The sequence below is a fragment of the Acomys russatus genome, chromosome 3 (assembly GCF_903995435.1).
Source record: "Acomys russatus chromosome 3, mAcoRus1.1, whole genome shotgun sequence".
NCBI lineage: Eukaryota > Metazoa > Chordata > Mammalia > Rodentia > Muridae > Acomys > Acomys russatus.
The window spans coordinates 28,034,124-28,058,994 of record NC_067139.1 but is presented as its reverse complement, the minus strand read 5'-3'; the positions used below and the strand labels follow the sequence as shown (position 1 = coordinate 28,058,994).

General features: G+C 46.6%; 1 protein-coding gene across 4 annotated transcripts in view; it reads right to left on the bottom strand.

Annotated features, from left to right (window-relative positions):
* Nucleotides 1-24,871, bottom strand: part of Jarid2 (jumonji and AT-rich interaction domain containing 2) — a 191,518-nt gene that overhangs the window by 5,882 nt on the left and 160,765 nt on the right. For all 4 annotated transcript variants that reach the window (XM_051170638.1, XM_051170646.1, XM_051170661.1 and 1 more), the window contains 11 exons: nucleotides 23,680-23,909; nucleotides 16,021-17,053; nucleotides 12,940-13,442; nucleotides 10,672-10,764; nucleotides 6,173-6,291; nucleotides 6,015-6,085; nucleotides 5,259-5,373; nucleotides 2,436-2,541; nucleotides 1,879-2,061; nucleotides 1,283-1,413; nucleotides 223-406 (listed from right to left, as the gene is read on the bottom strand). In XM_051170638.1, the coding sequence (XP_051026595.1) occupies nucleotides 223-406; nucleotides 1,283-1,413; nucleotides 1,879-2,061; nucleotides 2,436-2,541; nucleotides 5,259-5,373; nucleotides 6,015-6,085; nucleotides 6,173-6,291; nucleotides 10,672-10,764; nucleotides 12,940-13,442; nucleotides 16,021-17,053; nucleotides 23,680-23,909 (2,768 nt within the window). The remainder of the gene's footprint in view (nucleotides 1-222; nucleotides 407-1,282; nucleotides 1,414-1,878; nucleotides 2,062-2,435; nucleotides 2,542-5,258; nucleotides 5,374-6,014; nucleotides 6,086-6,172; nucleotides 6,292-10,671; nucleotides 10,765-12,939; nucleotides 13,443-16,020; nucleotides 17,054-23,679; nucleotides 23,910-24,871) is intronic.

Here is a 24,871-nt window from a genome sequence, read left to right as displayed (position 1 = left end):
GTATTAGGGTGTTTCCCACAAAGTCTTAAGTGCATGTGAGCACTACCATCAATGGGGTAAAGCCCTGAGCAGAATTAAAAGGGGTGGGGGAAGGTTTCCAGGAGTAAATACAACTGCTCACTGTGGCCAGCTGACTCATGGTCGGAGGCAAGGACCTGTATGCAGCCCTGAGATGGGTTGCTGTTGGGGACCATGGTGGGTCTACACTAAACTCAGACTTACCATCGAGAGGTAGCACAAATGCTGGCATATCTGGCACCTCCTCTCTGACGTTTCCAGCTGCAGCCATTTTCGAGGCTTTTTCTTCCCATCCGCCACCGTGCTGTTGCCATCGTGGCTGCCATAGCGTGCGGAAGAGTGAAGGCCAGCCTCAAACAACTGCCTGCGCTGCCGCAGCTCTGTATCCCTGTGCAGGTAGGTAAGTGATGGGCACCATGAAATGGTTGCATGCCTATAGTGGTCACCTGCTCCCCTTTCAGAAGACATGCCATGACCCCTTTGTATTAGACACGCCCTAAGCCATGGGATGAGAAGCCCAGCAAACCTTCCTATAGCCCCAGGCAGGGACCATGTTCTTTGGTCCAAAGGGCAGATGAACCTCAAGGCCATAGGGTGGCTGGACTTTGCCTAAGGCTGCAGATGTCATTGCACAAAGCTAATAATACATTTTACCTATCTGCTGGTCCTACACTTGACTTTATGTAGCTGGTGAGCATCCCTCCCCCAACATTATCAGGAGCCCTTTTCCCTGAAGAGGGAGCAGCCTCATGAGGATTCAAGTGAGGTAAGAGGTCAACACAAGGAACCACGCCCAGTGCTTCAGTGACTATCTGGCCTGCTTGAAGCTGAGAAGTACCTTCAACGTGTGTGGGATACAAGTGGGCCAACACAAGAGGATCAAACAACTTCACACCAGAGTTACATGATGGTGCTTCCTAAATTCTCTACAGTATGTGTGCCTGTATCTGCCAAGAGAGCCAAGGGACATGGTGGGACCTTCTCCATACTAACCACCCCTAAAGCGTAGAGCAAAATATTACAACAAAAAGGCAAGTTCAGCATTGACCACAAAGCAATGACAGCTTGGGATTGCACTCTTATGTTCATACTGGCTCGCCAAGACCTTCCCAATATCATAAAGGAACACAATAGAGGAAATAGCACAGAACAAAAAGGGCTTCAGATCTTATGAGCCTCAAGGAACTGCCCATTGCTGTTGAGTCCTGCTCTGAAGCCAGCTCTGTGGCTTCCCCTCAACTCCTGAGACCGAGGTCTACAGTACCTGAGCTCATCCAGAAGGGCTGAGATGGTACTGAGGGTGGGGCCATTTTCCTTTTTCGCTTCTGCTTGTGCAATCTGGTAGAGCAGCTTCTCCATGGAGAATGGCTTAGCTATATGGCGGCGCTTCATCTCCTGAAGGAGGAGTCAGCTTTAGAAAAGGGTCCATTTCCATGATTAAGTAGTAGTTCAGGTTCACAGTGGCAGGGAGGCAGTGTCAATTTCTAAGTGGCCATTGGACTTGGACCAATGCTATTAGCTGGGCAGCCACTTAGCTTACCTGAAGAACAGCACCAGATTCCAGGAAAAGCCCTGGCGCCTTGTTGCCAGCGTGAGGCAGCACCACAGCTCAGAATGGACAGAGATGCTCTATGTAATCAGTTCCAAGGTTAACCTTATATCTTTCTGGGTGCTCTCCCCACAGATGTGGGATAGCCAGTAATAGAAGTCAAAAGCTTTCACGACAGAAACCTCAAAAACAGTCTTTCCTATAAAACCTTCCTAGTAATTATTGAGGATCTCCTCCCCTACCCAACTGTGAAAGGCCCTCAGAGAAAGGTGAGTTTACATATGATGCTGAAGAGACACCTGCTCACTTACCTTGGCAGTCTCGAAGCCCATGCTTGTCCACTGGGTGGTAGCAAAGTGCACTGTTTCTGAGACGTTGTAGCCACAACATATTTTGGACACAAATGATCCCGGAAAGCAGACAACAAACTGTCCACTCTGCTGTACAGTCCTGTGGACCTTGATCCCCTCTTTGCACAGCACCTCTGGGGAGATCTGAGGAGATAATGCCAACTGAGATGCATGTCTCTCCTCGCCCTACCAGGCAACCCTTCTGCTGCATGGCCTAAGGACACCAGTCAGGTTATGTGAAAGTTCAGCTGGCAGGAACACTGAAGGAGGGGCTGCTCAGTGAGCCAGATTATGATTTTCCTTCAGAAAATATCAAACAATCATGAAAACATAAGTCGATGTTTAGTGTAATGGTGATGGCAGGTTTCTACAAGGCAGAGGCCATGGTAAGCACACAGCTGCTTCCTTCTTAGGCCCACAGCCCTTTTGGAGCACTTCCCAATACCACCCCGCTGACACAGAATAATACAGCTCTGCCCCCAGGAGGACCCAGCTGTTGCGCAGAAGAACAGACCTACCATGACATTGTTCTCTAGCATCTGCAGGCCTGGGGTGCCATTGGCCTGCAGCAGGGTATGGACCACGCCCTCCAGCTTGTTCTCCTCCTCAGCAGGAATGCAATACCTAGGGTGTTGGAAACAGGAGACATTTGGTGAGACCTCTGTGGGGCAGCTGGGCTGGAGTGCTGGCCCAGTGCCTTGCTCTGTCGCCATTGGCTGCTTATGCCTAGCAGAAGCCAAACCACAGGCACAGCTTATACACATGGCTCACTTTCTATGCAGATCTGACCCACAAGGTGAGCCAAAAGCCATGAAGACAGCCAGATAGTAAAACCTTCTATAAATCAGAAGCAGACTAAACACTCCTCAGCTTATGTGAGCTCTCTGACACTGAAAAACATGGTCTAGTTCTCAAGCATAGAAACAGTATTTGAAACTGTTCATGACAAGGGTACCGAGGTCACTGCACCAAGGCAACCAGGGAGGTTGCCTGAGGCTAGGAAGGGACTTGGAAAGGGGCAAAGCCCAGTACAAATACACACAGACTCCATTTGGCCCATCCAAAGCTACAACTGCTGGGAAACGGGCAATGTCCACAGAGACCTGGGGAGCTCTTACTCTCTACTAATGCGCAGCGCAGCTTGAGGCATTGTGGTTACTAAGACACTCACGAAAAGGACTATAGAGGCCAGCATAAGAGGAAAGCTACAGTTTGGAGCCTACACACTACAGCTTATGGAGACAGGGGAGGAGGCTAGAAAATTGGTTGACTTAGTCAAGGAGACAATGTAGAGTTCCCTTCCAACAATAGGAGGAACTGGCACTCTCAATACCTCAAAAGTAGCCTACCACCAAGAAAGTGTCCCTGGGCCATATGGTTAGGACCAAAAGTCTGGTGAAGGGAAGGAAGCCTACTCATGATCTACAGGGAGTCAATTGCTTGAATGACTGCTGCCTGGGCCAGTGACTGTCACATGAGAGCCCCTTATAGCCTCTGAGGTCATGAGACCAGAGACAGAGCTAGACATCACTAGTAATTAGCAAAGTTTCCTCTTCCCTCAGCTCCACAGACATAGTTCTACAAGCTTGGTCCAACAGCAATCCAACACTCTACTATGCAATATTATCTCTTTGTAGCAAACCTAGGTCTCAATTGCTGAGGGGAGGCACCAGCCACATTTTTCTTAAATGTTTTTATCATTTGAAAGCATATCCCATTACTGACTCATGATTTAAATATAAGTTAAAGGCACACACCATAAAGTTCTCTGATCATATCCCTGGCTCTGTTTTCTTCTATGCCATTACGAGCTCAGGGATAATACTTCAAAGAGCTCACAGTCTCTCAAGTTTCACTACCTCCAACTATACATTCAAGCTATAAAAAAAAGAAAAAACCGGTACATGCACTGGATAGTTTTATGTCAACTTGACACAACCTAAAGTTGAGGGGAAGAAACCTCAAGAAAATGCCTCTATAGGGGCTAGAGAGATGTCTCGGTGGTTAAGAGCACTGGCTGCTCTTTCAGAGGTCCTGAGTTCAATTTTTGGCAACCACATGGTGGCTCACAACCATCTGTAATGTGATCTGATGTCCTCTTCTGGCATGTAGGTGTAAATGCAAATAGAGTACTCATATACATGAATACGGTTTTTTTTTTTTTTAATGCCTCTATAAAGTCCTCTTTTTAAAAAAATCTGTATGTAGGCAAGCCTGTAAGGCATATTCTTAATTATTGATTAATGGGAGAGGGCCCAGCCCTGGATTCTATAAGAAAGCAGACTAAGCTAGCCATGGGGAACAGGCCAGCCAGTAAGGAGCACCCCTCCATGGTCTCTCCATCAGCTCCTGCCTCCAGATTCCTGCCCAGTTTGAGTTCCTGTCCAGACTTCCTTCAGTGATGTGGAAGTCAAATAAACTCTTCCCTCCCTAAATTGCTTTTGATCATAGTGTTTCATCATAGCAATAGTAACCCAGACTAGGACACTGATATTTTCACAAGACAAAGTCATGGGTCAGAGTAGCAACAGGAGCACCTGCACTGGGCAGGACCACAGTGTCTCAAAGAACCAAAGCTGTCCACAGAGTGTGGTCCATTCAACAGATGCCATCTGCACCTGCCTCATGACCACTATTATCTGGCTCCACATACCCATACCACCAGCCTCGCCCCGACAGCTCCCACAGCACACAACAACCCAGACCTCTCTTTGCTCATCAGGTCAATAACGAATTATGGCAGACTGCTGCCAACATGGGCTCCTGAGGAGTTAAAGATTCTGTTTATTTAATAAAGAGTATCTCATCATCCCATTAGGGCAATAAACACAGTATGAGGAGGCCAGCAGGCTGTGAGACTATGAGATGAGACATTATATGATATGCAGTCAACTCTCATCTGCTGCCGTCAACACAGAAACCAGAGAGCTCAGCCTTGAGCAGAACACAGAGGTCCAACAAAGAATGGAGACACAGTTCCGGTCATGCTTCATCTGGGTAGACAAGCTCCGGAGCTCTTATAAAAGGCCACTCAGATGAAGCTGCCCAGCCCTGTTTCCCCATGGCACTTTATGAATGCTCCCATGAAATCAATTGTGGGAATTCTCTAACACATAACTAGGGTCCCAGAAGGGAAACAAAATAAACAATCAACTCACAAGAGAAAAACACAATAGGCCACAGATGGGAAACATCTTCTGTCACCCTGCAACCCTTGTAGAAAGCCAAGCCTGGCTACATGTGTCTGTCCCCTGCAGGCTCAGGCCCTTTAGCATTGCTCTTCCCAGCACCAGTTTCCTGAGCTACCCAGGGCTGCCGCAGCTGCTGGGGTGAGCACTCACCAAATGCAGTCAGCACCAGTGTGTAAGTAGTCAATATATGGAAGGTGATTTTGGTCTCGAGACCAGCATGAGGTAGAAAAGACCATGCCAATATTTAGCCAGGGAATAGTCACTCCTAAAACGTAAGGGAAAAGGTGTTATTTTAGAACAGCAGTGCTTCAGAGTGACAACCATTTCAAGTGCCCTCCAAAGACTGGAATGTGACTCTGCCTCTCCCAGACAAAACACTGAAAGAAAAAAGTGCCTACTCCTCCCCACTTCCTAGACAGAGATAAGTCTGTGATTCTTGCATTGTGGCTGGGTAGCTTGTCAACCCTAAGAGCTCAGAGTGAATATGCACAGTCTCAGGGTTGGGGAGGCCTCACATCAGTGCCTCTGTCCACAGAGAACAAGGGAGACAGGGCTCCTGGCCTGGACAGAAGAAGGGTGTGTCTTAGACATTCCTTTCAAGGCCCAAAGAACTCACAGCAAGAAAAACCTCCATGAGATTTTTGCCTAAGTCAGAAGCAGCTTTCACTTCTTATCCCATTTATTGTGGCTGCTAGCAAAAACAGCCTTTAGTAGTCAGAATTCAGTTTGAAAAGGCCTTGTCTAATACTCTGAGTTAAAACTAGGCTCCCCAGATTTTTGCCATGTAGGCGCCCACATTTTTTTCAGACTTCATCAAATGTCATCACCCTCCCTTTGTGCCTAAGGCTCCTGATGTTGTTCTCACTATGAAAGCTGGTACAGGAAGAAGCTTATGATCATGCTTACCAGGCACAGCACCAAGGTGACGCAGGATGGACCCTGTGTTATTGGGGAGGACGGTTAGGTTCCATCCATGCCTGCAGAGGGGAAGATGCAGGCTGTCACAGGTTGGTGGGGACAAGCACCATCTAGGCCCCAAAACAGATAAGAGAATGGACCATTACCTTGAAAAGGGTTCTGATTTTCCCACCGGGAACCCGCTGCCATGGGTATTAGTGTCCACCTTTCCACAGTGGACTGCCACATGACAGTCCTTCTCTTCCACTAACCTCCAGTACTCTTGCTGTTGAGAAGAGGAAAGGGCAGTCACTACATACACTACATAAAACACTACAGACAGCACAAGGTGTCAGGAAACTCCCATGAGCAATCCCTTAGAACCTAAGGTAATGGGACAATTGTCATCTCTGGGGACACATCCTCAAACCAACAGAAGGTTATAGAGTCTCTGGAAAAAAACTGTGAGACCTGGGATAACAGCATTGTCAAGGGAAGCTGTGGGAAGGATTGTAAGCTTTGTCACAGGTGGAAGCAGTCTTGGTGGGCTTTGCCCTTGGACACACCATGGATACTCCCTGAGATTAACCTTGAGATAGACAGGGTGGAGCCATCCTGGGCCTGGAATTCAGGAGGCAGACAGGGGGGACTCCACCTGGACTATTGTGTTCTTTTTTTTTTTTTTTTTTTTTAAATATATTTTACTAATTTATTCATATTATACCTAAAAAGTTATCCCCTCCTTTGTGCCTCCCATTCCTCCCTCCCTCCCATTTTCCCCTTACTCCCCTCCCCTATGACTGTGACTGAGGGGGACCTCCTCCCCCTCTATATGCTCATAAGGTATCAAGTCTCTTCTTAGTAGCCTGCTATCCTTCCTCTGAGTGCCACCAGGCCTCCCCATCCAGGGGACATGGTCAAATATGGGGCACCAGAGTTCGTGTGAAAGTCAGACCCCACTCTCCACTCAGCTGTGGAGAATGCCCTGTCTATTGGCTAGATCTGCATAGGGGTTCAAGTTTACTGCACGTATTGTCCTTGGCTGGCACCATAGTTTGAGCAGGACCTCTGGGCCCACATCCGTCCATCATAATGTTCTTTAGAACTAATCAGAGAATTCTCAACAGAGGACTATCGAATGGTTGAGAAACATTTAAAGAAATGCTCAACCTCCTTAGTCATCAGGGAAATGCAAATCAAAACAACTCTGAGATTCCATCTTATACCCATAAGAATGGCTAAGATCATAAATTCAGGTGACACCACATGCTAGCAAGGATGTGGAGAGAGAGAGGAACACTCCTTCATTGTTGGTGGGAATGCAAAATAGTACAGCCACTCTGGAAATCTATCTGGTGCTATCTCAGAAAACTAAGAATAGGGCTTCCTCAAGACCCAGCTTTTCTACTCCTTGGAATATACCCAGAAGATGCTCCAGCACACAACAAGGACATATGCTCAACCATATTCATAGCGGCCTTATTCATAATAGCCAGAACATGGAAACAGCCTAAGTGTCCCTCAGTAGAAGAATGGATAAAGAAACTAAGGTACATTTACACTATGGAATACTACTCAGCTATTAAAAACAAGGAATTCCCGAAATCTGTGGACATTTGGATTGAACTAGAAATGATCATAATGAGAGAGTTCACCCAGAAGCAGAAAGAGTCAAATGGTATATACTCACTTATATCTGGACACTAACCCAAGGGACATGTCCCATGAAAGTCTTCATTTACCAGGAAAGTGGGATAGAGGGGAGGATATCCTATTAGGACTCTAGGTGAGAGAAGCATGGGAGAATGGGGAAATAGAAGGATCCAGAGGGTCCTAGAAACCTACAAGACTATTGTGTTTCTAATCGACCCTCGATGGGAGGAGACTGGCCCTTGCACGTGAGAGACAGACAGGCAGAGAGGTCGAGAGGAGCAGCAGGTTCGGACCAAGCTCGAGCACACGTGAATCAGGAAAAGGATCAGTGAACAGGCAGGACCAGAGTGCAGCCCAGAGACACCTAGGAATACGTCCCATGGAACAGATACTGGAAGGTTCACTCTTGTGTCCCTTTAACTTTTTTTCCCTCTTGTGTCAGATAGTTGGCTTGTATAATCAAGTTTAATTGTTAAGAAACAGAGCCAACAGGAAGCCATCCACATATACGTCATGTGACTTACATTCATTGGCCTGTAAACCACGGAAATCCTGACACTCTGGGGCTTAAGCATGGGGGTACTATGCCCGACAGAACCAGTCACATGAGATGCCTGAGTCAGAAAGCAGGCCAGAGGCTGTAAGGCTGAGAAAGTTTAGAAGTCACGCTGGTCTTTAAGGGGCACACAGAACTGAATTTTGATTTAGGACAGCTTTGCTGATGATTGAACAATAATATGATCAGACTTAATCTCACAGAAATGTGCCTACTAAACATGTGTAATACAAGCCTTTGGACCTGAGTTTTGATTCCCAAAACCTAAGTGAAATTGGATGCAGTAGTGTCCATTCTGTGATCTGAGTGCATCTAGGGCAATAGAGCAAGCATAGATAGATGAGACAATCCCCAGATGCTCCCAAGTCACTTAGCCTGGCATGAGCAGCAGTGAATGAAGGCCTTGCCTCAACCAAGGAAGGTGAAACCCAAGATTGTCCTCTTTCATCCACATATGCTGTGGCAACACAAACCCACACAAAACATTAACAGATATTAACAGTAAAAATGGTGAAATGTCATGTTAGGAAAGATTTTTTTTTAAGAAGGCATTGAGAGTCCACCATGGTGGTACACGCCTGTAATCCCAGAACTCAGGGAGGTAGAGGTAGGTGGGTTTCTATGAGTTCAAGGCCACGCTGGTCTGCAAAGACAGTTCAAGACAGCCAAGGCTACAGAGAGAAACCCTGTCTTGAAAAAAGCCAAGAAAGCACTGAGAATAAGGGGAAGAAAGACTTATGCTCCCATGTGAAGAATAAGCATAGCATGGCGCAACACACAGGGCAACTGCTCCCAGCCACACTCCCCAACCCATCAGCATTACTTGGGAACTGGAAACATGGTATGGGGCCAGTGAGACTGGAGGGCTCAGGTTTCATCACTGAAAACCTTGTAAAGGTGGAAGGAAAGAACTTACTGCACACATGCATGCACAGGCATACAAGATAGCCAAGCTACAATGTGAGCTGCTTCCACTAGGGACATGGAGTCCCTTAAGGAAGCACTGGAATCAAGTGCTGTTTCCCTTTGAGATGGTCCCGCCCCCACCCTCAGTGGCATTTTCTCACTGCACTTCAATCCACACATGCCAGAAGCACGTTCTCCCTTCAAATGAACATCTAGGATCAGCCTGCAACCCAACTTCCAGGAAAAAGATACTGAGGCCTTTCTAGAGGGCCAAATGGCCACAAATCATAAAGAAATGCTGTGCCATTCCTGAGTAGAGCCCTCACCCAGAAAGAACACTCTGACTGATCACAGCTGAGAACAGCAGCCACTAACCTCTAGTGGAGGCACAGGGACTCACGCCACACCAGCAGCTACCACTGTCCACCAAGAGAGAGGAAAAAAGGACCGCTGTTTTTACAGGGCACAGAGTCCAAGGCACCAGCCAGGCACAAGTTGAAATGTGAGTTTGAGCAAACCTTCACTCTTGCTTTTAAATATTCATGTAAGGGCTACGGCAAAATCTACTCTCTTTGAGGAAAAAAGAAAAATCCTAAATAGAAGCCTGTAAAAACAGCTATGGACAGTAGTAACCATCAGAGCTTCCTGGAGATGCTAAGATCACAGAAGGGACAACAAAGGTTAGAGATCTCTCATCTGGCATGTCTGCCACAATGTCATGAGGTGTCAGGAAGCAAGTATGATGGATACACGGCTATCAAACTAGTCCAATGTAATGGCAATCCTAGGCAGAGCTGAACCTGGGGTTGGCAGTGGACAACAAGCCCCAGGTCACAAAGCTAGGCAGACTCTTTGCGCAGGTAATGGTAAGAATCTGATCAGCAAACAGAATTATCCTAAGTCTATTAAAAAGCTAGTGGGAACTTGTCATACATCACGAGAAACTACACTTCCAACACTCTCCTCTTCTCAGCTACAAGGGCACTGAGACAGGGATCAGAACTGGCCTCTCTCCCGTCACAGACCAACCACTGCTAGGTTCCTATGTGGGCAGCTGTAGGGTCCCAGGGCCTCTACTGGGCTCTGGCCAGGTAAACAAACAGGACCAGCTCCATCCTGCAGTGCCTCATATGTAACAGCTGCTAATTGGTGCAGGCAAACAAGAGCTCACTCTCTTTCCAGCATTGCACTAGCTCCAAGGAGGGAGCTGGCAGTGGCACAAAAATGGCGACTTGCCAATCCCATTACATGAATAACAGGAGAGGAGAAAAGCACACCATGACCTCAGGGGATTCCAAACATTCTCTTCCAGAACACACTGGGAAGACAGTGGAGAGACAGTTCACTGAGGGCAAAGATTGCCGGCTGGACCATTGATGGGAACCCAGACACACTCCTCAGACCCTTCTAGCAGGGCCTAGGGAAGAAAATGCCTGGCTGCTCCAGCACAGACACACAGGACAACCTCTGCCCCTATGTCTTTCCATGTCACATCCAGCCTGAGGGCCTCTCCTAGTGTCACAGGAGGCCGTGTGGAGGTGACCAACTTACCTCAATCTCTGCTGGTGCAGGCTCCTTGCTAAAGCACATGTTCATGATGTTTCTTGCTGTTCGATAAAAAGTTGTTAGAGAAACAGATCTTCCCTGAAACAAAGAAAACAACAGAACAGTGCAGCATAAGACAGGGCTGAGCCTTGGCTGTATATCAGGACATAAGTTTCTCACAGGCCTCTGCCCAGTGGCTTCCTCATGGTGACAAACTACACAGCATTCTCAGTGTGTGATCTCAGCACACTTCCTGCAGAGCACTACCTACCAGTGAGCATGGAAACAGTGGGCTAGACTAGCTGTCCAGCAAGGAAGGGCTGAGGATGAAGTACTCAGGTTAGAAAAGTGCAATTTGAAACTTTCTCTTCTTAGAAAGTATAGGCCTAATTACGAGGAAGACCTAATGTGATACTAATTACGGCAGACACAGTAAGCCAGGAGATGTACACGCTGCTGCTGCCCTCAGTGCCCCAGGGCACAGAGAAGCTGTGGGTTCTTGGCCAAGCACATCAAGTTTTCCAATTTAAAAATACCTTTGACAAGGCAAGTTTAATAAAAGAGTAACAAATACTTCTCGAGTCTACCATACTTTCATACTACTGGCTTTAAGCAACTACCAACAGGCACGAGGACAGCTCATTTCAGAAGGTAGTGGTTTGTAATTGTAGGTTAATGAGTGGCTTTAATAATGAGGATGACTTCAGTCACTTATGATACACGCCAAACAAGACAGGTGAGTGGGCTCACAACCCCACCTGTGTTTCATGTGGCAGCTCAAGTAGATAAAGAACCAGAGGACAGTGGTGCACTTCTTTAATCCGAGCACTCAGGAGGCGAAGACAGAGGCAGGCAGATATGTGAGTTTGAGGCCAGCCTGGTTTACAGAGTTCTGGGACAGCCAAAGCTACATAGAGAAAAACTGTCTCAAAGAACCAAAACAAAAGAAAACAGACAACAAAAACCAAAAACAAAACAAAAAAGACCAAAACCTAGAGTCTAGAGTCTAATAACAGACAAACCTGTAGGAATATGTGAGTACCTATTTATGAAAAGAAAGCTATAATGCCTGAGGTACAGAACTAAGCCCTAAGTCTGAGTGGCAGCTGGGGTCTGCTTATCAGGCCAGTCCTCCAAAAGGCATGCCTTGGGACCAAGGGCAAGCCAAACTCTTCTATGAGGCCTTATGGTTTATGGTGCCACTGTATAAACTTTATCACTACAGAGAGACAGATTAGAACATGAAATACCACAGGAGCCTAGCAGACAGTGGTAAAGGCGATAAACTGGCCTGGCCATCACAGCAGGAACCTATCTAACTCAGCATGCCTCCTGCAACAGAAGGCCAGGCCAGCACCTATCCCAAGAACACTTCTCTCCATGAATTCCAGCCAAGAGCCTCAGGGGAAGTTGTCTGTCAGAGCTTCACCTAGGAGGATAGCTCACACTTAGCTTCTATAAGTTGGCCGTGGAGTGCCTTTCACCATCCTCCCCTCCCCCTCAGGCAGGCCAAGGAAGGGAACCCTAAGTCTGGGAAAGCAGCTGCCAAGAGATACTGCTAACTCTGCTCTTCTGCCAGGAGCAGACTCCCGCTGGAAAAGCCTCCACAATTCCACTTTCCAGTTTCTTTCCCATTTCCTTTCTATGCTCACCTTCTATGATGAGATTTGTGTTACAGATGCATTGGGTCTGGCTGGCTCTATATATCAAGGTAACAGCACTGAGCTGAAGATGGAGTCAGCAGTAGGCTTTTTGGAACATAAAATGAGGAAGGAGCGAAGAGCATTCTCAGAAACCCAAAAGCTCTGAGAAAAGCAGTGCTTAGAGGCACAGGACAAAGTGAGCATGTGACTCATGTGGGGGTCCCTGGAAAATATGCAAACTTATGTACAAGTAACACACATCATTTACGGGAATATGGAAAGGCCCAGGGAGACAATATCTTCTTTATCCTATGGTATCAAACCTCAAGCCTGAGTCCTTGATGAGTTAACTACTCAGCCACTGTAAGCAGACCAACTGTCTGTCACTGTTACACCAGACAGAACTCAGATGAGGCATCAGCTACCCCAAGAATATGAATGTGTATCCTCTAAAACATATGGTAAAATCACCACTGTAACAGTGAGAAACAGTCCAGCCTCCAGAACCAAGAGCCAAAAATCTTACCATTAATTTAATGTGTCCTCTGTGGTATTCAGTCACAGTAGCTCAAAACAGACAGTATCCTAGCATTCAGCCCTGCAGAGCAGCCGCCTTCTCACCCACCTTTACCTTATAGATGCACTTGTGGAAGTCGTTAAGGACACCTTTGTCCTCCTCCTCCTCTTTGACCACTTCCTTTTCCTGAGCGAACAGTCGCCGCCGGCCTGTCTTGAGTGGTGCCCGGCCCACCTCCTTGAGCTTGCTACGAAAGCCATTCCTGGGTGTAACGCCATGGATGAGCCCGTTTTTGGGCTCAAAGCGGGGCAGCGAGTGGAACTTGTGGTGGTCATTCTCTGTGTGGCCCTCTAATGGCCCTTTGCGCTTCTCTAGGATCTCCTTCTCCATCAGCACTTCCTTCTCCAGCCGTCGGTGCTCCTCTGGGGACAAGGAGTCATAGGACAGCAGGTACTGGCAGTAGGCCTCCTGCAGCTTGGCCAGCCGGTCCTGGGCAGTTTTGGGAATGCGCAGCATGTCTGCTAGTTTGTTCCATTTTTTGAGGTCAGTCACTTGCTGCATGCCGCCCATCTCATTAATCAACCGGAAAAAGCAGGCCAGGTCGAGCTCACAGCCTCCTGGGCAGTGAGGGGGAGAAATGGTTAAGCAGGGCATAAAGCAAATTGTTTCCCCCCTATGGTCTATTAATCCTGAAAGCCTATCACAACCCAGGGCCTCCCACCAGGCTCCAGGGTTAGAACAACCGCAGCCAGCTTACAGCTACAGTGTGGAGCATTGGGGTCATGGCTGAGTACTAGGAGGCAATACGAGCTGAGGCATCATCGTTTTAGGAAGGAAGGTGGCCAGGGAAGGCATCTGAGGAACTGATCAGAAGGAAGGAAAGAGGCAGCTATGCAGACAGAGAGGATCACTGAAATATACCCACATTGTGGGCTCAGCATGGCACACAGAGGGGCAAAGCTGTAGTGATGAGTGGGGCAGCGTCTGCGCATGGCTAGTGCTCCCACAGCTTACAGCACTGCTGCTGTGGGGAATCACTACAAAAGTGAGCAAAGCCAAGTCTCTCGCAGCTGCCGAACTCATGAGGGGATTAATCTCTTCTCCAAGACAAAGACCACATTTGCTCATGGGCACAGAACTTTCTCTCTGACACTCAGAGGCTGCTACCAGAAAGGGTGAGTTTCAATGTTTTTGAAACTCAAATAAGGGCTGGGCTGTATAGCTCAGTGACAGAGCACTGGCCTGGCCTGTGCAAGACACACAAACCAAAAATAAAACCAACAAAGGAACAAATCCATCTCATTTGTACTTAAATGCAGACCTCGTCACTCTATCTTCCTGGGTGAAAAACAGGGATGCAACCTCACTGAGAAGTAATACACATCATTTAAGGGAACCCGGAGAGGCCCAGGGAAGCAATATCCTCCTTATCCTATGCTGTCAAGCCCCAAACCTGAGTCCTTGATGACTTAACTGCTCAGCCGCCCTAAGCAGGCCAACTGTCTGTCACTGTTGTACCAGACAGAACTTGGATGGAGGCATCAGGTACCCCCAAGAACACGAATGTGTATCCTCTAAAGTGCATGGTAAAATCACCAGTGTGACAGTACAAGGTGTTATCTCTGTGTGCTTCTATCAAGTTGCCAAATGCTTCTCATCCAATGCCAACACCTTAAAGAAAAATCTTACCACTCCTTTAATGTGTCCTGTGGGAATGGGGGCTCCCCAGGAGACTGAGTCATAAAAAGGCACATAAAACTTACCTAGTCCTACCTAAATGAAGCCCTAGGTGTGACACTTGCATGGGTCATGGGCCAGGTCAATGGCAAAGGAGACAAACATGAATGATGATGAAGTGACTCAGGGCTTACGGTACTAGTAAATCAACCAGGGTGATAGGGGAACACAAAACTACACAACAAAAAGTCCCTGGGTTAGTTACCATGGTAATGTTACCTACCACCTCATCTATCCCCACATACAAAAGCACTGTGCACTGCCAGGGCCCCTACAAATCCACAGGTCTCCCCAACGCAGGAGTCTGGTTCACTAGCCTATGGGTTACCTGAGAGTTCTCTCTATCCAAAGCCTGCTCCTCCCATGCCAACACTGGCAGCAGGTGACAAAGCATGGATTCAGCAGACCCTGCCATATTTAATGGCAGCCTCCTAGGGAGAGGAGTTATGAAATCTCGACCTGCTGGTCTTGGCTTGGGAGTGACTGCTGGGCCATTCTCCACCTCTCAGCCACAGACATGAAGCTGCTTCACAGAGCTGGAGCCTACAGGACGGCCGCTGCTGGCCACCCTGAAGGACTGGCCTCTTTCGTACAAGGCTCTTGGCTTTCACTGGAAAAGTCTGTCCAGGAGTGCCAGGAACAACAGAGAGGGAGAGGAGCCAAAGGGGGTGAAAGCAACAGGAAAAAGGAGCCATGCCTACTCCATATCTGCAGGAGAGGCATTCAGCTACGCCATGCCATCTACCCTCAGTAGTAGTCCTTGGGATAAACTCTCCAATCCTAGCCCTTAAAGAAATGGAATATAATATTGTCCCTTATGTCCAGAGAAGGTCCTTTTAGCTCACCAAAACTAGGGGGTAGGGGGCCAACAAAAACCAGCACAGGCATATGGGGGAGTGCAAAATTGTCATGGAACTTGTAAGCTGATTTATAAGACCACCAAAGTTGACATAGCGAAGTACAAAAGACCCCACAATGTAACATGTTGTGAGGGAATCTTTAAAGTAGCCACTAAGTTAAAATAAGGTTACCATGCAGGCCTTACCACAACCTCACTGGTGTCCTTATAAGGAGATATCCAGACAGACAAACAGAGGAAATGCTCTGTGATGACACAAGGTGCAGGTGGCCCACTGCAAGCCAGAGACACATTTTAGCATGCAGAATTAGGAAACAATTTGTGGTTTTGAAGCCATGGCACTTTGTTGTAGCAACCCGAACTCCTCAGCCCTTCCTTGGACACTGCTCAGTCCCAGCAGCTCAGTCCAGCAGGGCCTGGGCTCTAACATCAAGAGAAGTGTCATGATCTGTGCGCTTCAATAACAAGCTTCCTACCACACTGTATAGGACCAGGAGAAGGGTTCCATTAGAGCAGGAGACTGAGTTGAGAAGCCCACCTCCTTCCATGCAAGGGATCATGGCAGAGCTGAAAGAGGACCGCTCAATCCTAGCCCTTACCTATGAGGGGGAGTTCATCCATGGTGATGCCCTGAGATCTGAGGTGCTTCTTTATACAGGCTAGCCGCTGTACGTTGGGGCCCCAGCGCCGGCCCAGCTTATGAATGTGCTGGATCTGCGTGACAAAGCGCATCTCATCGTTGAGCTTGCACTCTGGCCGCCAGTCTGGAGGGGGGATCACGCGACACATCCCATACTTCTCCACCTGAGCGCGTACTGACTCGATGTAGATGAGCGGGTCATGGAACTCCTTGGCGGAGGGCCTGAGGACAGGAATCTTGTCCATTGCTGCCCACACAGACTTGCCGCCCCCTTTCTCTGGCTTGCCCTGCGGGTCATGCGGCTTGTGCGAGGACTCGGGTTGCGAGGTAGAATGATTTTCACAGGGGGTGCCCTCTGTCTTGCCATGTGCTTGTTTGCCCGGCGTGTTCTTGCCAGCTGTGGCCCGCTTAGGCCGATTCCTTTCCAAATTTCGCTCGGGCACTTCCTTCTTCACGTGTCCATTCAGCAGAGACTTCTCTGCTGAAGCCGCTGTGGCCTTTTTGCCAGAAGCTTCAGCAATGCCTGCTGTCCCCTTCATCTTCTTGGGGGGTGACTGCGGCTTGTCCACCTGCTGTGCCTCTTCCAGTCTCCTCTTGGAATTCCTCAGTCCCTCCCTCAGCTGCCGCCCCCCCACCTCCTTAGTGCATGACTTTGGGTTCAACCTGCTGCTGGCCTTGGGGCCACTGGCAGCAGGCCCTGTGGACTTGGACGCCCCCCCAAGGGATAGCACCTGTTTGCGGGTTTTTGCATTGCTACTTTCAGTTTTCCCTGAGATTGTGTGGTTGACAGCTGAACTGGATTTGTGGTGGTTGGGTTTGGTTTCCTTGACCAGTTCTCTCTTGGCTTTGGTGTATGTGACAGTCCCCTTGGTCACTGTGGCAGTGTACTTCACAGTTTTGGATGGTGAAGGTCTGACTTCTCGGATCTTTTTGGCACTGGTTGTACCTGCACCCAGAGATGACATTCGAGTGACTCCATTTACCTTAGACACCTATGGGGGCAGCAGGAGCAGGGGAGAAAGAAGGAATTAGTACCAAGGCTAAAACAATGAGGAAGGACAATAGTGCTTACCCTGCTGGTGACAGACATGTCTCAGAAGTGATATGGAACATCAGCTAAGCAAGGCAGAAAACCCGTCAAGAATTAGTCTGTGATACTAGTGTGTGGATCTTAGCATGCACCTAACGTTTTGTACCAGACTGTGTAGGCCTGTCTGTTGCTCCTCCTGATATGTTTGCATACTAACACTCCCCCCCCCCCTGGAAATCTGGGGCTCCATAATGAAGACCCGTCCACAGACCCATCAGTTAGTTACCTACCCTGAGTTTCTAAGAACAGCAAGATCCTGTTCATTTGAGAAAAGTGTGCAATGTTTTTTTTAATATATAAATATATATTCCTCTTCCAAAAGGGACTGTTTGCTATCCTTTTGGTGTTCCACATAACATAAAACCCAACTATGCTATTAAAATATAAAACAACAATACCAAAACAAAACAAAACTACACACTATAGAAGGAAAAGAATAGTACCACTCAAGTGCTTTGGCTCTGATTCACATGCCAAGCCCACAGGCATGGTTGCAAACTGTCAGCAGCTCCCTGTCATCTCAGTCTCATCCATGAGAATTACCCTGCACTGACTGACAGCCTCACTCGATGCAGGATGGATACTTGGACTTCCTTTGTGAAACAAAAATATACCTAACACCCTTCTATACATATGGCTCCTATCTTTTGCCCCTCACAAGACCCCATTTGGGTTTCTGTTAACTGGGTAAATAGAGGTAATCGTCACATACTGGCCATCTATCTGCCAGCCTAGAAAACCAAGGGAGAATTCTGTGAGACAAAAGGTTGACTCATTCTCACAGAGTGGAACAGCGTGGTTCTGGCACAACCCCTACCCCACCCCCAGGGCCTACTGATTTCCAAACAAGAAAAATGAAGCACTGATTCCAGGGTAAGTGACCCTATACCAATCAGTATGGGTGTGGGTTTGGTGTGACACTTAAGCCTCACTCTTGATCTACAACATGGATTTAAAACCAGGAACCATGGGGTTTTAGAGCCACAGCCACCACTTCCAACTCACACAATTACAGAAACCACACACCTCCTCCCAGAAGGTGATAGCCTGGCTTGATGCTGAGGCTCCTAATGGTAGCTACCAGTGCCACCATGAGGCTGGACCATGATCAGCATGCCCTCACTACATGACAAGCCTCATCTTGGTGACAAGATTGGGCTAACTAAGGAAAAAGTGTGGTTTGCTTTGAGTGGGATGAAAAAAATAGATCAAATTGGTAGGCATCCAAACCAGCAAGGAAAATTACAGGTTCATGGTTTATCCACATAGATCACACTGCCCTACCCTTCAAGTCTCTGAAGCTCTCTACACATGTAATGAGGCCTGTGACCTGGGAATTCCAATCAGGCCTTTTTAGATGCTGTCTATGGTCCACACCATGAAAAACTGCTGAACCAAGTCTCAGTGAAATTTGACACTTTGCTCCATGAAGTGCATTGGGAGATAAGCAGGAAGGCACAGAGAGTAGGCGGGCAGGTCTCTTGAATGATGCTACAAGCACTGGAGATGGTAGAGGAATACATGCTATACAGGCTCTCCACTTCCCCTGCATTATTGGGGGCACAGCCAGTCCTGGCTCTACGCCTCACTTGCCCTTACGTAAGAAATCCAATATGGGCAGTCACAGGTCCAGCCCAGGTATATGCAGGCATCCAGTCAGTGTTTCTCTAGCTTGGAAGCCCTGAAACCATCTAGATGGATGCAGGCACCTTTGATAATTAATGCAAAACCCACCACCTCTTGCCACAGACTGGATCCTTAAGGGCACAAAAGGAACCTGTATTCAGAAGACCTGCAAGGTTCAATGTGCCTACAAGTTCTTTAGCCCAGCCTTTCCCAACCTTGTCAGACAGAATGGCATGAAACCAGCAGAATACTATATAAATAATAATTAAAAAAAAAAATTTAAGCAGTTGTTTGGTTCCCCCACCCCCCTAATTTAAGAAGCAGCTGAGGTATTATAAAGTTATATCCGACTGGCTGAGCACTTAACAGCATCCCAGAGGCAAATTCTTAAAAAGAAAAAAAAAAAAAGTTTTTTAAATAGCAGAAATCCCATTTTTTAGTGCTTAAAGTTTGGTGAACAGAAAGGATTTGTACTTATAAGACAAAACATAAAATGCATGCTTGAGGGCTAAGTAATCGCAAATGTTTTAATGGACTAAGATATTAAGAGTCCTCAGTTCGCTGGGTGTAGCGGTGTGCTTCTGTAATCACAGTGCTTGGGAAGCAAAGGCAGGCAGATCTCTTAGAGTTCGAGGCCAGCCAGGTCTACAAAGTGATTCCAGGACAGCCAGAACTATAAAAGAAACCCTGTCTCTGTCCTCTGTTCACCGTGGGTCATTAATAACAAGCTCTTATTCCCCACTAGAGGGAGCAAGTGAGCTTGACAAGGAGCATAGATGTTAAGTGGGGATGATTAAAAAGAACAAAACTTGGTGTGGTGGTCTGAATTGAAATGGCCCCCATAGAATCACAGGGTATGACATTATTGGAAGTGTGGCCTTGTTGGAGGAAGTGTGCCTTAGGGTTTGTGCTTTCAAGTTTCAGAAGGTCAAGCTAGGCTCAATGGTTGGCTCATTCTTCCGTCTGCCATTCTCAATGTAGAACTCTCAGCTACCTCTCCAGCGCCACATCTGCCTACATGTCACTATATTTTCCACCAAGATGATAATGAGCTAAACCTCTGAACTGTAAGCCAGCCCCAATTAAATGTTTTCCTTGATAAGAGTTGCTGTGGTCACAGTGTCACTTCACAGCAATAGAAACCCTCACTAAGACACTCTGATTTCATTTTGTAAAGCTACTTCCCCAATTTCATTTTTCAGAAATTCATTCTTAACCCTTTGGCCTATGTTGGGAGACCAGGTCGTATTACTTCTATATACGTTTGGAACAGGCCTCCTGTGACCAAGCATGTCAAGTTATCTTTCTTCCTTCTCAGTGTTACAGTTTATCTTAACAATGTATTTACTGTGGCCCAGTAGTTCATATCCCAGACTACTGACCATATACAACTATGAATTTCATTGACTGTCTTGGCAAACTAGTATTTCAAAACCCTTTTGCAGGCCAGATAACACCAGCAATCAGGAGGCTGAGGCAGGAAGCTTGTCAAACATTTAAGGCTAGTTTGAGCTATACAGTGAGACCCTATCTCAAAACAAAGAAAATAATCTCTCTCCTGGTAATTCCAATCATTTGTCAATACCACATCAGCTGGCATCTGTCACTGTGTTTAAATGGAAGGCTTATTTCAGGATAACAACAGATGACAGCATCTACCACACACACTGCCAGTTACAGAGGCCTGCGATGAGATTAGAATAGACTGCTGGCCACAGACCCTACATACCAAAGAAACACAAAAGTAAAGTGTGCGTTCATGCTTACTAAGTCTCAGGATCCAGGGCCTTAAAGCCCAAGGGCTACCATTTATCATTATTCCTAGTGCAAGGAGAGTGTTTTCCTGTGAGAGGCGTGTCTGCAGTCAAACAAAGACAGTGGCTGTACTGCTCAGCAGCATCCTCACAAACCACAGTGCATGCATAAATATTTCCTACATTCAAATCTGAGGGTCCCTTCAGGTACTTAGTATAATTATTTATATCAAAGAATATAAAGGGACCTGCGACTGCTATGCTGACTTTATTTTCAGAACATTTATTCTTTCCTTTTTCACAAAGTCCCTATGGACTTTGTGATGGCAGGATTACCTCTAGACAATGGAGCCAGGAAGGTAAAGATCCTATTTCAAAGGTTCAGTGGAGATCAGGGTCATAGCAAGATTAGAACTATCACCTCTGATTGACCCTATCTGCAGGGTCCAAGCCAAGAAAAGAAGCCAAGACTAACAGCACTTGGGCACTAGCAGCTCATCTATTGTGGCCTCTGTGGTGGTTTGAATAAAAATGGCCCCTATTGGCTCAGATATTTGAATGTTTGATTCCCAGCAGATAGACTGCTGGGAAGGAACAAGAGATGTAACTTGGCTAGAATTGGTATGATCAACTGGGAAAGGCTTTAGAATATCAAAATATCCAAGCTCAGTGCCTGAGGATCAGATTATAGCTCCCTATTACTTCTTCAGCACCACCATGTTCCCCATCATGGGGAACTAATCTTCTGAAGATGTAAGACCCACCTCCAAAAGATTACAATCTTTTATTATAAAAACTGCCTTGGTCATCTTTTGTTACAGTCTTCCTTCAATATTCTAGGTCACAAGTAGATCAGGTAGTATGCACCCAGCGTGGGACAAGGGGCAAAGACAACTCAGGCCAAAAGGTACTTACTGGTCCCCTTCAAAATGCTTTCCCCCCTCCCCCCCGCCACCTAGACTAATTAATGTTGAGTTATGGACTGCTGAAAAAGAGCCATGACTAGCTGAGGGGAGCAGTAATGATCCTAGGTGAACATAAATCAAGGATCCCTTGATTAAGAGCCATCACATGATGGGGTGATAAACTCAACAAAACTAACTTCTAGTCTTAAGATGTTGGAGGTTGGAAAGATGCTTCAGTGGTTAAGAGAACTGGCAGCCCTTCTAGAGAACCCAGGTTCAACGCCCAGAATCCAATTGGCAGCTCACAACTGTTTCTAATTCCAGTTCCAGAGGATCCAACACCCCAATACAGACAAACATGATGCAAGCAAAACACAAATGAACATAAAATAAAAATATGAAAAGATGGCCTGTTGTGTATTAGTGTAGAATTTCACCACAAGTGGACTAGGAAATAACCTTTTATGGGCCTGCTACATCTCATCTAATGTTTGAAACTAAGCAGGGTTCAGCCTGATTATTACACTTGGATGAAAAAAATAACATGGATGCATGAATGTTTATAAAATGCATAAACTCTAGCCTGTGCCAGGAGACAGACTCGATACAGCTACCATCATCTCTGTAGCTATATCTGTAAATCCTTTTAAAATTGTTTCACAAGCAGAATTGAGTTCAGCCCCAATTCCTGTCAAACCAAGTGCAGTAGGAGTGGGATGAACCACAGACAGAAAAACCAAAGCAAGGGCACTTCCTTGTGCCTCAGAGAACTGAAAAATCAGGGCCCAGCTTTTGGGAGGGAGCTCCAGCTACTGACAGAACACCTCTGCTCTCTCAGCTACCACCCCCAGGGAAAGACAACACCTTTGTTTCAAGAATCATAGCCACTAGCTTTTCTCCTGAGGCGCGGTGAGTCTCAAGCTTCCCAGTGCTACAACACTTTAAGACAGTTCCTCATCTGGTGGGGACCCCGCAACCAAAAACTTATTTTGTTGCTACTTCCTAACTAATTTTGCTACTGTTATGAATTGTAATATAAATATCTGCTATGTGGGACATCTAATGTGGGAATTGTGATCCAGAAGTTGAGAACCATGACTTAGATACTGGAAAACACTTAAATGTGACATGACAAGCTCAAATGAAAGCCAGAAACACTGTGTGTGAGCCCACTTGTATACACCTATGCAGCTCTATGCATGAATCTGGGACAAATACTCTGAACTACTTACTAAGACCACACTTTGGAATTCTGCCATCAGGGTATCCCCCTTATCATTTCACAGTCGTGCTTTGACCCAATCTTTAGAAACTACACATAGCCCTGGGAAAAGTTGCTATTCTGTAAAGATGCCTGGTAAAGGGAAGTCAGCCACTATCTGTGGTTGCCCAGGACTCATTAACCCTACAAAAGTCAGAAGCATGAAGGGGGAAAGTTTGGTATCTGTTCTGGGACAGCTTGCACAGCCTTTCCTTATGTGTCCTAGCAGATCTGCCTGAGTGACTATACATCCTGCCTCTCAGGGCTGTGAGAAGATAAGGACAGGAAAAGTTCCATAGATCAGCAATGGTACATCCTTAAGAGTTGCCACCAGGGCAGCTGGATGTCAGAGAAGCACACAACTGCAAACTGCTGCTCTCCTGATGTACACACCCTTCACATTCAAACACATCACCGTCCTCATCGGGTGACTCAGCAGTCTGCCTGTCTGCCTACGCAGGACACCTGCTGTAAGTCCTGGTGTGATGGTGTACTGGCACCCTAGCCTGATGATTTGAATTTGAGCCCTGGAAAATACAGGGTGGAAGGGGAGAAGCAACTCCCAAATGCTGTCCTCTGACTTCCAAAGAAAAGCTGTGGTGTACACAAGCATACACACATATAAATGTAATAAATATAAATCCTGTAAATATTAAAAACAAAAGCAAACGAGAAAATAGACCAAAACCATCACAAACAAGCCTATACATGCATTTATAGGCTTATTTTAACACCTAACTCATGGCTCTCAGACTAAAACAAGGAAGACAGTGTGTGTTCCCACATTCCAGCTGGTCACGACATCCAGGAAAGAAAGGGAGGCCACATCTGGATCTTCACAGGGTAAGAAGGACACCTTGCTGTAGAGACATGATGCCTGTCCTATCAGGTCCTCCTCCTCCAGTTCTTTCAGGCTGAGCTGACCTTGATGAATTAACTAGGCCTTCTCTGGCGTACCAGAAAGCCCCTCACTGAGGGTTACCTGTTTCCGTAAATCCTGAGCAGACCGAGGGGGAGGTTGGTGGTTGGCAGCAAGCCCCTTGGCCGAGGAGGCTGCAGAGGCAGCGGCTGTGGGATGAGCCGCTGAAGCCTGCTCCTTTCGGCTGTCTGCCCTGTGGTCGCTGTGCTTCTCTTTCCCGGGAGTGGCCTCTTTGCTTTTGTGTTTTTGAGCAGGTTCTTTCTCCCGTGTTGACCTACTGGAGCCATTGAAAACTAAAAAAAGGAAAGAAGGAAAAATAACTTACTGCCTTGAGTAAAGGAACCATACCATGTGCTTATTCAAATGTTCTCCAGAGAAATGACCAGAACCCAAATTCAAACAAATCTAAAAAGAGATGAAACTGATTAAAACCCTTTAGATATATCCTAAGAACAATTTCCTAGATCATAATTTTTTGTTTTTCAAGACAGGGTTTCTCTGTGTAACCTTTGCTGTCCTTGCACATTACATAGGCTTCTCTCCAAATGACAAAATATGTCACTTTTCACCTTACCTATGGCATAACTTAAGAAACAAAAGGGTTTGTTGTTTTGAAAGCATGAACTGAAGACACCATCCTAAGTTATTCAGGGTATTGCTAATGTCATCATCAAATTCACATTACCTCTCTGACTTATTGTTTTGGTTTGGTTTAGGTTGGGTTTTTTTTGAGACATGATTTCTCTATGTAGCCTTGGCTGTCCTAGACCTCCTTTGTAGATCAGGCTGGCACCAAACTCACTGTGATCCACCTGCCTCTGCCTCCCAAGTGCTAGGATTAAAGGCATGTACCACCATGCCCAACTCTTTTTTTTTTTTTTTTTTTTGAGAACTCCCTACCATAGCCAAGGCATAATTTCCCTAGCCTAGGCTACACAGTGAGTTCTAGGCCAGCCTGGCCTACAGAGTGAGACTATCTTAAATAAAAAATAAAAAACAAGTTCCTTCAAAGACTATCAACACTAGACTAAAATAAGCAGATTGAACTTGAAAAAAAGTAACACCGTATTTCCTCAGCTTACAAGGGACTATATCATAAGCAACCCAGTGGAAACAGAATGTATTGTTAGGAAGAAAGTAAACTGGCTGCATCTAACCCACTGACCTTCAGAGGTGATAGCAATATCCCTTAGTGCTGCAAAGCTGGCAGGTTGCTAGGCTCATTGTCACTTGCTAGCACCCCAGACACAACTGG